The sequence below is a fragment of the Schistocerca americana genome, chromosome 1 (assembly GCF_021461395.2).
Source record: "Schistocerca americana isolate TAMUIC-IGC-003095 chromosome 1, iqSchAmer2.1, whole genome shotgun sequence".
In the NCBI taxonomy this organism is placed as follows: domain Eukaryota; kingdom Metazoa; phylum Arthropoda; class Insecta; order Orthoptera; family Acrididae; genus Schistocerca; species Schistocerca americana.
This window is the reverse complement of record NC_060119.1, coordinates 860,138,851-860,153,132: the sequence shown is the minus strand read 5'-3', so window position 1 is coordinate 860,153,132 and position 14,282 is coordinate 860,138,851. Positions and strand designations below refer to the sequence as shown.

At 36.6% G+C, this 14,282-nt stretch overlaps 1 protein-coding gene across 1 annotated transcript in view; it reads left to right on the top strand.

Annotated features, from left to right (window-relative positions):
- LOC124613730 (matrix metalloproteinase-14-like) overlaps positions 1-14,282 on the top strand; it is a 123,495-nt gene that overhangs the window by 74,953 nt on the left and 34,260 nt on the right. The window contains exon 9 of the mRNA XM_047142451.1: positions 7,969-8,110. Within this exon, the coding sequence (XP_046998407.1) occupies positions 7,969-8,110 (142 nt within the window). The remainder of the gene's footprint in view (positions 1-7,968; positions 8,111-14,282) is intronic.

The following is a 14,282-nucleotide window of genomic DNA, read 5'->3' as shown; positions in this document are numbered from 1 at the left end:
ATGCATGAGGTGTGTGATGATGCAGCATTGCCATATTGTATAGTGGCAAGATGGGTGTTAGTGTTTTGGGATGACAGGGATGTAAATCAAGACCAGGTCTGGGAATGGAAAAACCCAGCTTCTCCTTGCTCATAGAATGTGCACCATGAACCAGCTCGCACCAAAGTGATATCTGTGGGTTAATCCTGCATCACATTGTACCACAGGGGAAGATGGTCACTGCAGCCTACTACTGCAATTTCTTGGAACATCACCTTTGTCCCATGCCAAGAAGAAAGTGATGGCATCTTATGGCAATGCATCCCACCATCCTTCATGAAACCTACTTCTCTATCAAAACTATATAGAGCTGCTGGATTTGTGAATCCCAAATCTCAGAGAATACCACATGAATTCAGAGACACTCAGACAAACTATTGACAATTGGCATCCCCTTTTTGGCAGTGAATGTAAACCTGGGTGACTGAAATCCCGTAAAGGTTCTTAGCCACGATAATAGAAGAACCACCAGCTGATTACCCACCTGCACAGAAAGTGCCCAGCAGATTCAGCACAAACTGGAGGACATGGAGAATGCTGAACCAAATGAGGGCAAATGTGGCCCCAGTGAAGACAAATATGATTAGGTGGGGTCTGGGAACCACAGATGATAGGTGTGACTGTGGTGCTGTGCAGGATATGGAGCATCTGCTCACCTGCCCAAACTGCCCTTATAGGTGCAACCCTGATGATTTATGGCTGGACAAGAAAGAAGCCTTGGATGTGGCCCTATACTGGGCTGAAAGATAGTGACCTGGTTTTTGGACATGGAAAAGTAGGTAATCCTTCATGACAATGCATGATGCCACACAGTGAACTCCAAGCAGGGGCTCCTGCATGCATGGAGGTGCAAGTTATTGGAACAAGCACAGTATTCACCTGATATGAGTCCATGCAATTATGACCTGTTCACCAAAATAAAGGAACATCTTCATGGCATATGGTACAGCACAAGAGAAGATGTCATCCATGACATAGGGCAATCCTTGCAAGACATCAACAGAGATGAATGGCCTGATAGTGTACAATACCTTCCATCTGTGTGGGGGATGGTGATCAAGATGTAAGGCAATTATATTGAGGACATGCAATACAGTGAATGTTTGTCAGTAAAGTGTGGTATGAATTGTATCAGTCTTGCCACTACTTTTTATCCAACCCATGTACATTGACGATCCCTTGTCTCTGAGTGTGTCCTATCAATCAATTGCTTCTTCTAGTCAGATTGTGCCAAACATTTCTTTTCTCACCAATTCTGTTCAGTAACTCCTCATTAGTTATGTGATATAGGTACCCATCTAATCTTCAACATTCTTCTGTAGCACCACACTTCAAAAACTTCTGTTCTCTTCTTGATTGAACCACTGATCATCCATGTTTCACTTCCATCCAAAGCTACTCTGCGTACAAATACTTCCAGAAAAGATTTCTTAACACTTAAATCTACATTCAACATTAACAAATTTATATTCTTCAGAAACACTTTTCTTGTCATTGCCAGTCTACATTTTATATCCTCTCTACTTGGGCCATAATTGAGTATTTCATTGCCCAAATAAAAATACTCATGTACAACTTTAAGTGTCTCATTTTCTAATCTAATTCACTCAGCCTTATCTGATTTAATTTGGCTGCATTCCATTATCCTTGTTTCGCTATTATTGGTGTTCATCTTATATCCTTCTTTGAAGACACTGTACATTCTGTTCAATTACTCTTCCAAGTCCCTTGCTGTCTCTGAAAGAACACAATGTCATCAGCAAACCTCACAATTTTTATTTATTCCTCTAACCCAACTTTTTCTTTGGTTTCCTTCACTGCTTGCTCAATGTACAGATTAAATAACATTGGGGATAGTTTATATCACTGTCTGACTCCCTTCTCAACCAATGCTTCCCTTTCATGCCCCTCAACTCTTATAACTGCTGTCTGGTTTCTGTACAAGGTGCAAATAATTTTTCACTCCCTGTGTTTTACCCCTGCTATCTTCGGAATTTTAAAAAGAGTATTCCATGCAACATATCAAAAGCTTTCTCAAAGGCTATAAATGCTATAAACATAGGCACATCTTTCCTTAACATATCTTCTAAGAGAAGGTGTAGGGTCAGTATTGCCTCACATGATCCTACATCTCTGCAATACAAACTGATCTTCTCCAATGTTGATTTCTATTAGTTTTTCCATTCTTCTGTAAAGAATTCATGGTAGTATTTTGCAACGAAGACTTATTAAACTAATAGTTTGGTAATATTCATACCTGTCAGCACCTAATTTCTTTGGAATTGGAATTATTACATTCTTCTTGAAGTTTGAGGGTATTTTTCCTGTTTCGTCCATCTTGCACATCAAATGGAAGAGTTTAGTCATGGCTGGCTCTCCCAAGGCTATCAGTAGCTCTGACGAATATTGTCAACACCTGGGGTATTGCTTTGACTTATTTCTTTCAGTTCTCTGTCAAATTCTTCTTGCAGTATCACATCTCCTATCTTGTCTTCATCTACATCCTGTTCCATTTCTATAATCTTACCTTCAAGTTCATCTTCATTGTATAGCCCCTCTATATGCTCCTTCCACCTTTTGGCTTTCCGTTCTTTACTTAGTACTGGTTTTCTATCTGAGCTCTTGACATCCATAGGGCTACTTCTCTTTCCTCCAAATGTGACTTTAACTTTTTCTGTAGGTGGTATCTATCTTTCCTCTAGTGAAATATGCTTCCAAATCCTTGCATTTGTCCTTTGGCCATTCCTGCTTGGCCATTTTGCTTTTTCTGTCACTCTTGTTTTTTCAGATGTTTGTATTCTCTTTCACCTGCTTAATTTGAGGCATTTTTATATTTTCTCCTTACATCTTCTTATGGAAGGGTAAAGCAATGAAAAGTACACTCTGCAATAAACATCACAGTGGTTTGCAGAGTAGTGGTGTAGAAGTAGATGCACATAGCTCAAAAAGTTGTCCACCTGATTCTGAGTTGTGACAAGGAAATAAAGCAAGTTATGTGAGGAAAATTTCTGAGCTGTATGAAAAAGAAAGGAAGGTTAGAGTTTAATGCTCTGTGGACATTGAGTTTGTTACATATATTTGCTGTGTGAAAATTGTGCCACATTTTCTGTATTGTTTTTCTGTGTATATTGGATATCACTGTCAGCAACATAAAGTAAAGCATTGCCATTATACATGTTTTACAAAGACAGCAGTGGTTCAACTTGGTTTTGTAAAATGTTTCTAACAACCTTCTACAAAAGCTCAACTAAAGTGGCACTGGTAGAAGTCAAATTTAGGAGGTGTTTGGCATTAAACTATTATCTGGTGGATGAAACATGAATTTGTTATTATTAATAGAACTGTTCTACTTTGCTGTTGGTAAACAGGATGATTTACAGACTGGGCCTGTGAGTTCAAATATAATGTTGTATGAATGGAGTTTCTATCCACCATCATCAACCCTTAGACATCCACTGCTGAACCGAGGCTACCTCTACACTTTTAGACAGTTTCTAGCTATACGCATCCGTTGTTCCTGAATACAGTTTCTAATGTTTTCCAACCACTGTGCAAACATTCATCATCTCAATCTTTTCTTATCCCATGAAATTCAACATGGAACTTCCATTGTCCATCTGCCATCAACTTACTTGGTTACATGCACCATCTACTAACATTTTATTTGTGTTACAGACTTAATTTTATCTTTTTATCCAGTCTCTCTCTCTCTCTCTCTCTCTCTCTCTCACACACACACACACACACACACACACACACACACACACACACACACACACACACAGTCAGTCATAAAAAACAATGAAAACTGCTGCTGGTGAGTAGATTTTTTATCTATCCAATCTACTCAGTAAAAATGCTGCTGAAACTGCTTTAATGTTGAAAACAGTTTACCAAGCTGACACTAAGGGAAAAACACAAGTGTATGAGTGGTTTGCTCAATTTAAAAATGGTGACATTTTGATTAATGGCAGACCTTGTTCTGGGCATCCATCTACTGGCTAAATCAACGAAAATATTAAAAAAATTTGAGATGAGTTAAGACAGGGGCAGGAGTGGAGACGAGTGTGGGTTAGACATTAGTGGATACTGAGGAGAGAAGAATTATTAGCTTGAAAGGTATGTTACAATTCCCCTTTATGTAATTCAGGGAATTAGCAACATATGGCACAGTAGTATATGGTGTAAATTATGAAGCAATCTGTTCCACCATTGGATAGTCAATACTGCTCTGTGCTGCACTTTGGGTGTCCACATAAAATGATGTGCAGAAGTTGTAGCAGAGCTGGTATGTGATATGAGTGCATTCAAATTTGGTGCTGCTTCTTATAGGAAGGGATATGCTTGTTACAGGATTGGTGGTATGTACTGTGTGAGTGTATCAGTTAGGTCTTGCACCTAGGTCATCTGCAAGATGTGACCCATGTGGCAATAATTTGAGAGAAGATGTAGCTTAAAGATGGACTAGGATATTTCATAGATTGATTAGGAGGTGGCGTACCACTTTGGGAGGGATGGTAAGGATTGTGAGTAAAATGTTCCTCATTTCTGTGTGTGATGATAAGCAGTTGAAGGCCGGGGGAGGGATATGGTTAAATTGTTCCTATCAGGGGTGCTTTTGGGCGATGAGGGGATACTCGATACAGCTGGATCATTTGGGGGCAGAGGGGGGAGAGAGAATTTAGAGATTTGGGGCAACATATAGATTGCTCAACACTGCAAGTGCATCATCTACAGATGGCTAGACTGTATGGGAGAGATGTCTTAGTTTGGAATGCAAATACTGTGTATGTGTAGTGGGCTTGGGATCAGTGGAGCTTTGGCTGGGGCCATCAGAGAGGTAATTGTCACTTTTATCATTTTGTTATTTGTACTGCACATATTTTAACCAGGCAATGTGTTATATTTTTGTAATGCTCATTATATGTTGTTGTTGTGGTCTTCAGTCCAGAGACTGATTTGATGCAGCTCTCCATGCTACTCTATCCTGTGCAAGCTTCTTCATCTCCCAGTACCTACTGCAACCTACATCCTTCTGAATCTGCTTAGTGTATTCATCTCTTGGTCTACCTCTACGATTTTTACCCTCCACGCTGCCCTCCAATGCTAAATTTGAGATCCCTTGATGCCTCAAAACATGTCCTACCAACTGATCCCTTCTTCTAGTCAAGTTGTGCCACAAACTTCTCTTCTCCCCAATCCTATTCAATACCTCCTCATTAGTTACGTGATCTACCCACCTTATCTTCAGCATTCTTCTGTAGCACCACATTTCAAAAGCTTCTATTCTCTTCTTGTCCAACCTAGTTATCATCCATGTTTCACATCCATACATAGCTGCACTCCATACAAATGCTTTCAGAAATGACTTCCTGACACTTAAATCTATACTCGATGTTAACAAATTTCTCTTCTTCAGAAATGCTTTCCTTGCCATTGCCAGTCTACATTTTATATCCTCTCTACTTCGACCATCATCAGTTATTTTGCTCCCCAAATAGCAAAACTCCTTTACTACTTTAAGTGTCTCATTTCCTAATCTAATTCCCTCAGCATCACCCGATTTTATTCAACTACATTCCATTATCCTCATTTTGCTTTTGTTTGTATTTTCATTATATATATTTTCATTATATATATGGGCTAAATGTTAAGCATCTTTTAGTACTTTATCCTCAGTTTTAATTATGAAGTACAGGTTTTCCCAAGATATTATTTGTAACCTTCAAAATCAGTTTTGTTTCCTTGATTTCCCTGTTGATATACAAATAATTTATGTTCCCAATACAATTTTCCTAGAGGCTCTGATGTATTTTCTGAGGTGCAGTTTTATTGTTGTATTCATTTTAGCTTGTCTGCTTGGGTTTCTAAATGTGACTACTGATTTTTTTGTTCCTTGTGTTATGGATGTGTTACCAGTGTGTTTGATTTCTCATTGACTTTAATACTTTTTTATGGCTATTCTACACCATAACAATATAAACAATGAAAATAGATTTCATATTCCTTGTCTGTGTAATCATTTTGGTTTTTCTCCCATTGTGCTCATTCAGTGTACTATTAAACATCCTTGTACTGACAGACCAGTATCTTTTGCTTAAATATTATGCTCCCAGTACTTACGGTTTGTTAGTAAACATACGATCAAGCATTGCTTCAGACCCATATCCTTTTCTGGCAGTTTCATCCACAACTGGCTGCACTTGTTATGAGCTGTATATATTTCACAACTGCTCCTTTTTCTGATTACCCTTGTTACAACTGATATTAAAGCCACCAAGCACTTTTAAGCATTTTGACTTATTTCTTAATTCATTTGCATAAAGTTCTATATTATGTAAAAGTAATGTAAAGGCAATTGTTCAAGACCTGTAGATGCTTGTAATGATAGTGCCACATCTGCTACACACAATATCCAGAATCTTTTTCAGCATAAAGTTTTATCTCTCTAGATTTAATGCCACTCCTAACACTCATAAGTGTCCCTGCAAAAGCTGCCTGTCAGGTCAAACTCTATAATGTAATATTGTGCTGGCTGTTGTGGCTGAGCAGTTCTAGATGCTTCAGTCCAGAACCATGCTGCTGCTATGGTCGCAGGTTTGAATCCTGCCTCGGGCAAGGTGTGTGTGATGTCCTTAGGTTAGTCAGATTAAAGTAGTTCTAAGTCTAGGGGACTGATGACCTCAGATGTTAAGTCCCATAGTGCTTAGAGCCATTTGAACCGTTTTTTGTAATAGTTCAAAAACATTGGGGCAGACTGTGTAAATGGAAAGATAAAGAAGAGTATCTATGATTCTACATGAAATTCAAGTTACCATTAAATAATATCTTAAACTGAAGTACTGAAACTTTCTTAATTAAGTAAAAGATTTTAAACCTTAAATTTAATGTTCACTGAATGTGCAATAAGCTTTATACAGGGTGTTAAAAAAAGTGTTCCATATTTTAAGAGGTGGTAGTATGGACAAAAACAAGACAAAAATGCCCTGTAAGCATAGCCTGTAAAGTGCATAACTTAAGAGCTATGAGTACTTGTTCATCTTCACTACTATGGAACACATATTTTCTACTGCAAGCTTTTTTCTATTATGAAGAACCTAAAGAATAAAGTAAAAAATGAGTAAACAAATGAGAACACATTATTCAATTAATGTGAAGGAGTAGAGCTTCTAATGTAATCAGCTTAAAACTGCATATGACCTGCACTTGAGGGGTATCACTAAAGGAAGTGCCTAGTATGGTGTCCACTCATAGTTAGGCATGCTTTCATCCAGTGTCATAGGGAATCACATACTTTCTGAAAAAGATTGCTGGATAATTATCCAGATGAATTTTTAATGTGTTTCAGCATACAGGACAAGGGCTCGATGGTTGCTTTAATTTGCCAGTCCATAACAGAAAGTAATTTCCTATGTGGATAATATGCTTCCATTATGCTGGTAAGTGCCAAAATAAAACTGCAATGTAGAAGCACTTCACAAATGTATAAAAATGGGAAATGGTTCCATTATAACTAATCTATGGGCTACACTTAGCCAGAACTGTGTAATAACACTAACAAATTTTACTGCATGCTGTATCCATGGACAGTAACAGAGGAATGTGCCCTCATTTGTTACCTGCATTCAGTATGGCACTAACAATAGCAAACAGGTTGCAGTAGAGGAGATGCGTTTCACAGCAGCAAAGATGAACAAGTGCTCATAGCTCTTAAGGTATGCATTTTTGAGCCCAGGTTTACTTAACAGTTTTGTCTTGTTTCAGTCCATACTACCACCTCTCAAAATATGGAATGCTTTTTTTTCTTTAATGCCCTGCACATTTATACCACGAGACAGCTAAGCGGTTTGGCATCTAAAAAGAATAATTTAACAGATGATTTGAAGTGATACAAACAATATGTCATACCAATACTTAACTTTGTTGTAGGAAATAAATTTTGGGTGTTCAATGGTGAAACATTCATTGAAGGAAGCCCTCAGCCCATTACAACACTTGGCTTACCCGCATCTCTTACACATTTAGATGCAGCCATGGTATGGGGTAAAAATGGAAAAACATTCTTTTATAGGTAAGTTTTGCTTGAACTGCATCCTTCATTTCTTTATCACTTATAAAATTTCATTTTTGCAAAAGTATATTGTATAGAAAGAAAAGTTTTCTAATTTAATCATATCACAGATGTTAACAGAACTTCTGCAGCTTAAGAGACCCATTAACCCTTTTTATATTTTGGATTGTAGTAGCATAGATGAAAAATATGTAATGGTCCATATAAAATAATATTACAATAAAGTAACTATGAGTGAGAATGAAACATTGCCTCTTATTGTCATCAGAAAAGTAATCCCAGAAAAACTCATCTAACAAAATGAGATCCACGTGGAGAGTTATAAAGAAAGAAACTTGTAGTTCAGTGCCAAAGAAAAAGAATGTATCATTAACACTAGAAGGCTCAAAAGTCACAGACCCAAATTCAGTTGTGGAAAAATTCAATGAATACTTCACCTCACTAGCTGAAGACCTCATTCAAGTACACTGTGAAGAACCAGTCCCAAGTTTCTCCAGCAAGTCAGTGACCTTCAATGCTTCTATGTATGTGTATGAAACAAACCCCAATGAAATTATAAGTAAAATTAAATCATTAAGCAATAAAATGTCAAGTGGTCTTGATGAAGTACCTGATTTCATATTAAAAGCATGTGCTCACCACATAGCAAACCCCTTGGTAAAAATTTTCAACCTCTCTTTAAAAACTGGTGTATTCCCAGATATTTTTAAAATAGCAAAAGTTTCACCGCTGCTAAAAAAAGGTTCTTCTGAAAAAATATCAAACTACTGACCCATGTCACAGTTAAGTTCCTTCTCAAAAATTCTAGAAAAACTCTTCTTTGACAGGCTTTTAAGTTTCATAAATAAATATGCACCTCTTACAGTACAACAACATGGTTTTAGAAAGTCTAAATCTACACAGACAGCAATTTTCGAATTCATAGACAGCATTTTAAAATCCCTTGATCAACATAAATTAGCTGCAGGTATTTTTCTAGATGCATCAAAAGCCTTCGACGTCCTGGACCATAACATTCTGCTCGAAAAATTAGAAATACAAGGAGTAAGAGGTGTAGCACATAGCTGGTTGTGCTCATACCTAAAAAACTGCAGGCAGAAAGTATCACATCAGTATGAATTCAAAAAAATGAATAAAACAAGAAACAACTCCTTTCTTTCTAGGGAATTACCAATATAATATGGTGTACCGCAGGGCTCAATCTTAGGTCCACTACTCTTCTTGATTTATGTGGACGACTTAGTTGAATATATGAGTCCCACAAAATCTATCCTGTTTGCCAGTGACACCAGCATATTGCTCACTGTATCCAGTCCAGAAACTTTGTGGTCCACAGCAGAAAGTTCTATGAAAAGACTTTCTGAGTGGTTCACAAAAAACAAACTCATTATAAATACTGAAAAAACTGTGTGTGTCGATTTTCATTTAATTCCTGCAACTAATCAAATGTCTGTTCAAGCCCAATTATAAAATGATCCCCTAGAAAATGTAAGTGTCACAGAAGTCTTGGGTCTTTGGGTTTAGCAAGACTTAAAGTGGGACACACATATAAATAACTTGTGTAGAAAACTATCATCTGAGTGCTATGGCCTAAGAATTTTAAAGGCTACAACAAGCAAAACAACAGTACTGCAGGCATACTATGCACAGCTCCACTCACTAATCCGATATGGGATCATTTTCTGGGGATACTCAACTCACAGTGTAAAGATTTTTAGAATGCAAAAAAGAGCTTTAAGAATAATTTGTGGCCTTAAAAAGATGGAGTCCTGTAAATCCCATTTTACTGAGCTTGGTGTTCTAAATGTTGCAAGTTTATTCATTTATGAAACTATGTTGTTCACTAGGGACTACCTCCTGAAAACAGGCAAACTGCTAGAGAACAAAAGTGTACACAACTATAGTACCAGAAGGGAATCAAATATACATCAAAAATATCACAGAACAACCACCTATCAGAGGAACATAATTAACATTGGTGTAATACTACACAATAAGATACCAGAGGAAATAAAAAATACTACTCATCCAATATTTAAAGCTAAACTAAAGGCATTTCTAATAAAGCACTGTTTCTATTCTGTCAGAGAATTTCTGAATAAGTAAAAAAATTAATTGTAGTAGGTACCTAATTTTAATTGCTAATACTATGTATTATAGAAACTTATCTTTGACCTGTCCAATATCAATTGTACAATTTGTGCTATATGATAAAACTGGACCAATAAAAAATCAAATATGACACCTATCAAAGTACTCCACAGAACAGAAAAGGTTAGGTGAGACATACTAGGCAAATGAGAAAAATACAGTGGAAGCAATAAAGAATAATAATTGACATTTAATATTGTATCCATCCTCACCAACTGTAGTTGTGTAAAACAAAATAATAAGCAACCTATTGCATAAAAGAAATCTAATTTCTTTATTGGTTTTTGGCACTTAATGTCCTTCTTCATAAAGTTGTACCTATCACATTATTTGCAAGCGTCAACAATAAAGCACATACAGCAAAATCCCATGGTCATGTAGTTCATGATGAATCAGATGACCACGGCATTTTGCTTATTCATCTTATGGTTGTCTCTCACAAATAATACAATCATTCTCTGAAGAAGAGCATTGAGTGCCTGAAAACAGATGGAGAAATTAAATTTGTTTTATTTAACTTGTTGCTTGTTGTTTCATTATATATTGACATTTAAGTTCAAGAGTAGTTGGCAACTTATTATAGACATCTAATATTCAAGTGTCAGGCAATTTGCAGCGAAGACAACTGTAATAAAACGACACATCTTATATAATTTTTTAATTGAAATACAAATCAAAGAATTAAGGATGGTACAGGAACTAGAATTGAGGGTATCAAAGCAAAATAAGAAATTCAGTACTAAAGTCTTAAATATTTATTTATGGAGGGTGGTCCAAGAGTTCTGCCTCAGTTTAATTCTTGCACTGATGCGAAGATGAATGATACAGATATTAGTGTTAGTGGCAGTGAGAAACAACTAAAATCAATCAAATTAAATAAAGCTCAAGGGCCTGATGGATCTACTATGTGATTCTACACACAATTTACAACTGACTCAGCCCTCTTTTATATGTAATATACTGTAGGACCAACAAATAAAAAATTGTGCCCAGGAACTGGAAGAAGCACAAGACAACCTTGACTACAAGAAGGGTAGCAGAAATGATCCACAGTACTAATTCAGTATCATTATCATCTATCTGCAGAAAAAGCTTAGAACACATTCTGATACATATTTTATGATGTATCTTGAACAGAATGAACTCCTCCATCTCAAGCAGTATGTATTTCCAAGAACATCAGTCGTACAAAATCTCGCATTCACTTTTCTTATATGGCATTCTGAAAGTCTTGGATCATGGCAATCAGAAGGGTGTAGTATTTCTTGGCTTCCGAAAAGTGCCTGACCCAATTTCATGCAATATCATGACAACTCTTATTAACAAAAGTATGATAATTTGGGATGTCAAATGAAATTTATGATGATTGAGTATTTCTTGGTAGGGACAATGCAGCGCTTTATCTGGGATTTAGAATAATTGATGTTGAAATAACTCCAGACATGCCACAGGGAAGAATGCGGGCCCATTCCTGTTCATATTTGATATTAATGGTGCGATAGACAGTGTTACGATTAACTTCAGAATTTGCAAATGATGCAGTTACGTATAATGAAGTTACATTTGAAAAGTCAGATTCTGATAATATTTTAAAGTGGTGCAAATATTGGCCACCTGCTTTAAATGTTCAGAAATGCGAAATTGTACATTTCACAAAATACAAAAATGTAATACCTTACAACTACAATATCAATTGGAATCAGTCAACAGGTACTAATATCTAGGTGTACCAATCTGTGGAAATATGAAATAGTTTGGTTACATAGATAAAGTAGGTGGCAGTCATCAGTTCATTGTTAGAGTACTGGGATAGTGGAATCAGTCTAAAAAGGATATGGCTTACAAAATATCAGTGTTGTATTTTACTGTTATGTAATCCATAGGCACCCTTCTGATGTCTGTATTTGATGTAGGTTGTTAAAAGTATAGTTAGTTTCTCTGTTTTGGTGGTCTATGCTGCTTCTCTTCTTTCAATCAGTCTTATTACCTAATGTTACTGTATACTCTACTCCAAGAATAGTTGTGGGCCCAGGAGTGATAATAAAAAGATAGAAAATGGCATTAGTGTCAATTAGCTCTTCTAGAACTCACCTGCACGGCATAAACAAAACATTTGCCAATACTGACCAGGTACTTTTGAGGAATGCATCTGGAAAACATTAACTGTGTTTGCGAATTCCAATGACAGAAAATATGTTCTTTTAACAACACTTAGACAATTTGTGAACTGTGTAGAGATTGTGGGAACAAACACAGCATTGAGAAACTAAGTGGAGAGAATTGTGCTTACTGGTGAACCACATGAAAATTATTTTTCAGCTGTTTATAAGAATATTTTAGTTGAAAACATAACTTTAACTGATGGCAGAAAAACAGAAAGCTGTGGGGAAACGTACATTAAGGGCAAAACTAATTGACAATGAAGGTACGGCTAAAGAATCTGTAGTTAAAAATTTATTATTGTTGCCTCAGATCAACCATTCAATCTTCTACATCTGCAAATACTGCGAGGTACATGGCAGAGGGTACATCCCATTGTACCAGTTATTGGGGTTTCTCCCTATTCCATTCACGTATGGAGCTTGGGAATAGTGATTGTTTGAATGCCTCTGTGTTTGCGGTAATTATTCTAATCTTTTACTCTAATACCTATGTGAGTGATACATAGGGGGTTGTAATATATTCCTAGAGTAATCATTTAAAGATGGTTCCTGAAACTTTGTTAACAGACTTTCTCAGAATAGTTTACTTCTATCTTCCAGGGTCACTGTAACACTCTCCCACATAGTACATGAACCTACAACCATTCATGCTGACCTTCTCTGTATACATTCAATATTCTCTGTTAGTCCTATCTGGTACAGGTCCCACACACTTGAGTTATTTTTAAACAATCTCCTTCATAGATTGATTGCACTTCCCCAGTATTCTACCAATAAACCAAAGTTTAACCACATGCCTTACCAACAGCTGAACCTATGTGATCATTCCATCTCATACCCCTACAGTGTGTTCTTACACCCAGGTATTTGTATGAGTTGTACTATTCAAAGAATGGCTCATTGCTGTTATAGTCACAGGATACCACTTTTTTTTCATTTTGTAAAGTAGTCAATTTTACATTTCTGAACATTTAAAGCAACTTTACAATCTCTGCACCGCTTCAAAATCTTATCCAGATAAGACTGAATATTTATGTAGCCTCTTTCAGATATCCATTATAAATAATTGCATCACTTCCAAAAAGCCTGATTTTACTATTAGTATTATCTTCAAGGTCAATAATATACAACATGAACAGAAAGGGTAACAACCCACTGCCCTGGTGCACTCCCACAGTTACTTCTACCTCTGATGATGACTGTCCACCCCAGATAACATGCTGCATCTTCCCAACCAAAAAGTCCTCTATCTAGCCACAAATTTCACTTGAAACCCCATATGATCATATGTTTGACAATAATGTGTGGCACTGAATCATATGCTTCTCAGATATCAAGAAATACTACATTACTGTCTTGATCCAAAGCTTCCAGTATGTCTTGTGTGAAAAGTGTGATTTGAGTTTTTACACAATTCATGCTTTCAAAATCCGTGCATTGAGGAGGTCACTCTCTTCAAGATGCCTCATTATGTTTCAGCTAAGAATATGTTCTAAGATTCTACAACAAATTGATATCAAGGATATTAGATGGTAGTCTTGTGATTAATTTCTACTAATCCTTCTTGTAGACAGATGTGACCAGTGCCTTTTTCTACGAACAGGGCATGGATTTTTGTTCAAGGGATCTATGATAGTTTATAGTTAGAAGAGGGGCTAACTCAGCCACAAACTCAGTATAGATCTGGCAGGACCTGGAGCTTTCTTCAGTTTCAATTTCAGATGTTTCTCAACACCACTGACACTAATATGATTTCATTCAGCTTTCCAGTGGTGTGAGGATTAAACTGGGGCAATTCTTTTGAGTTTTCCTTTGTAAAGGGACATTTGAAAATTGAGCTAAGCATTTCAACTTTTACA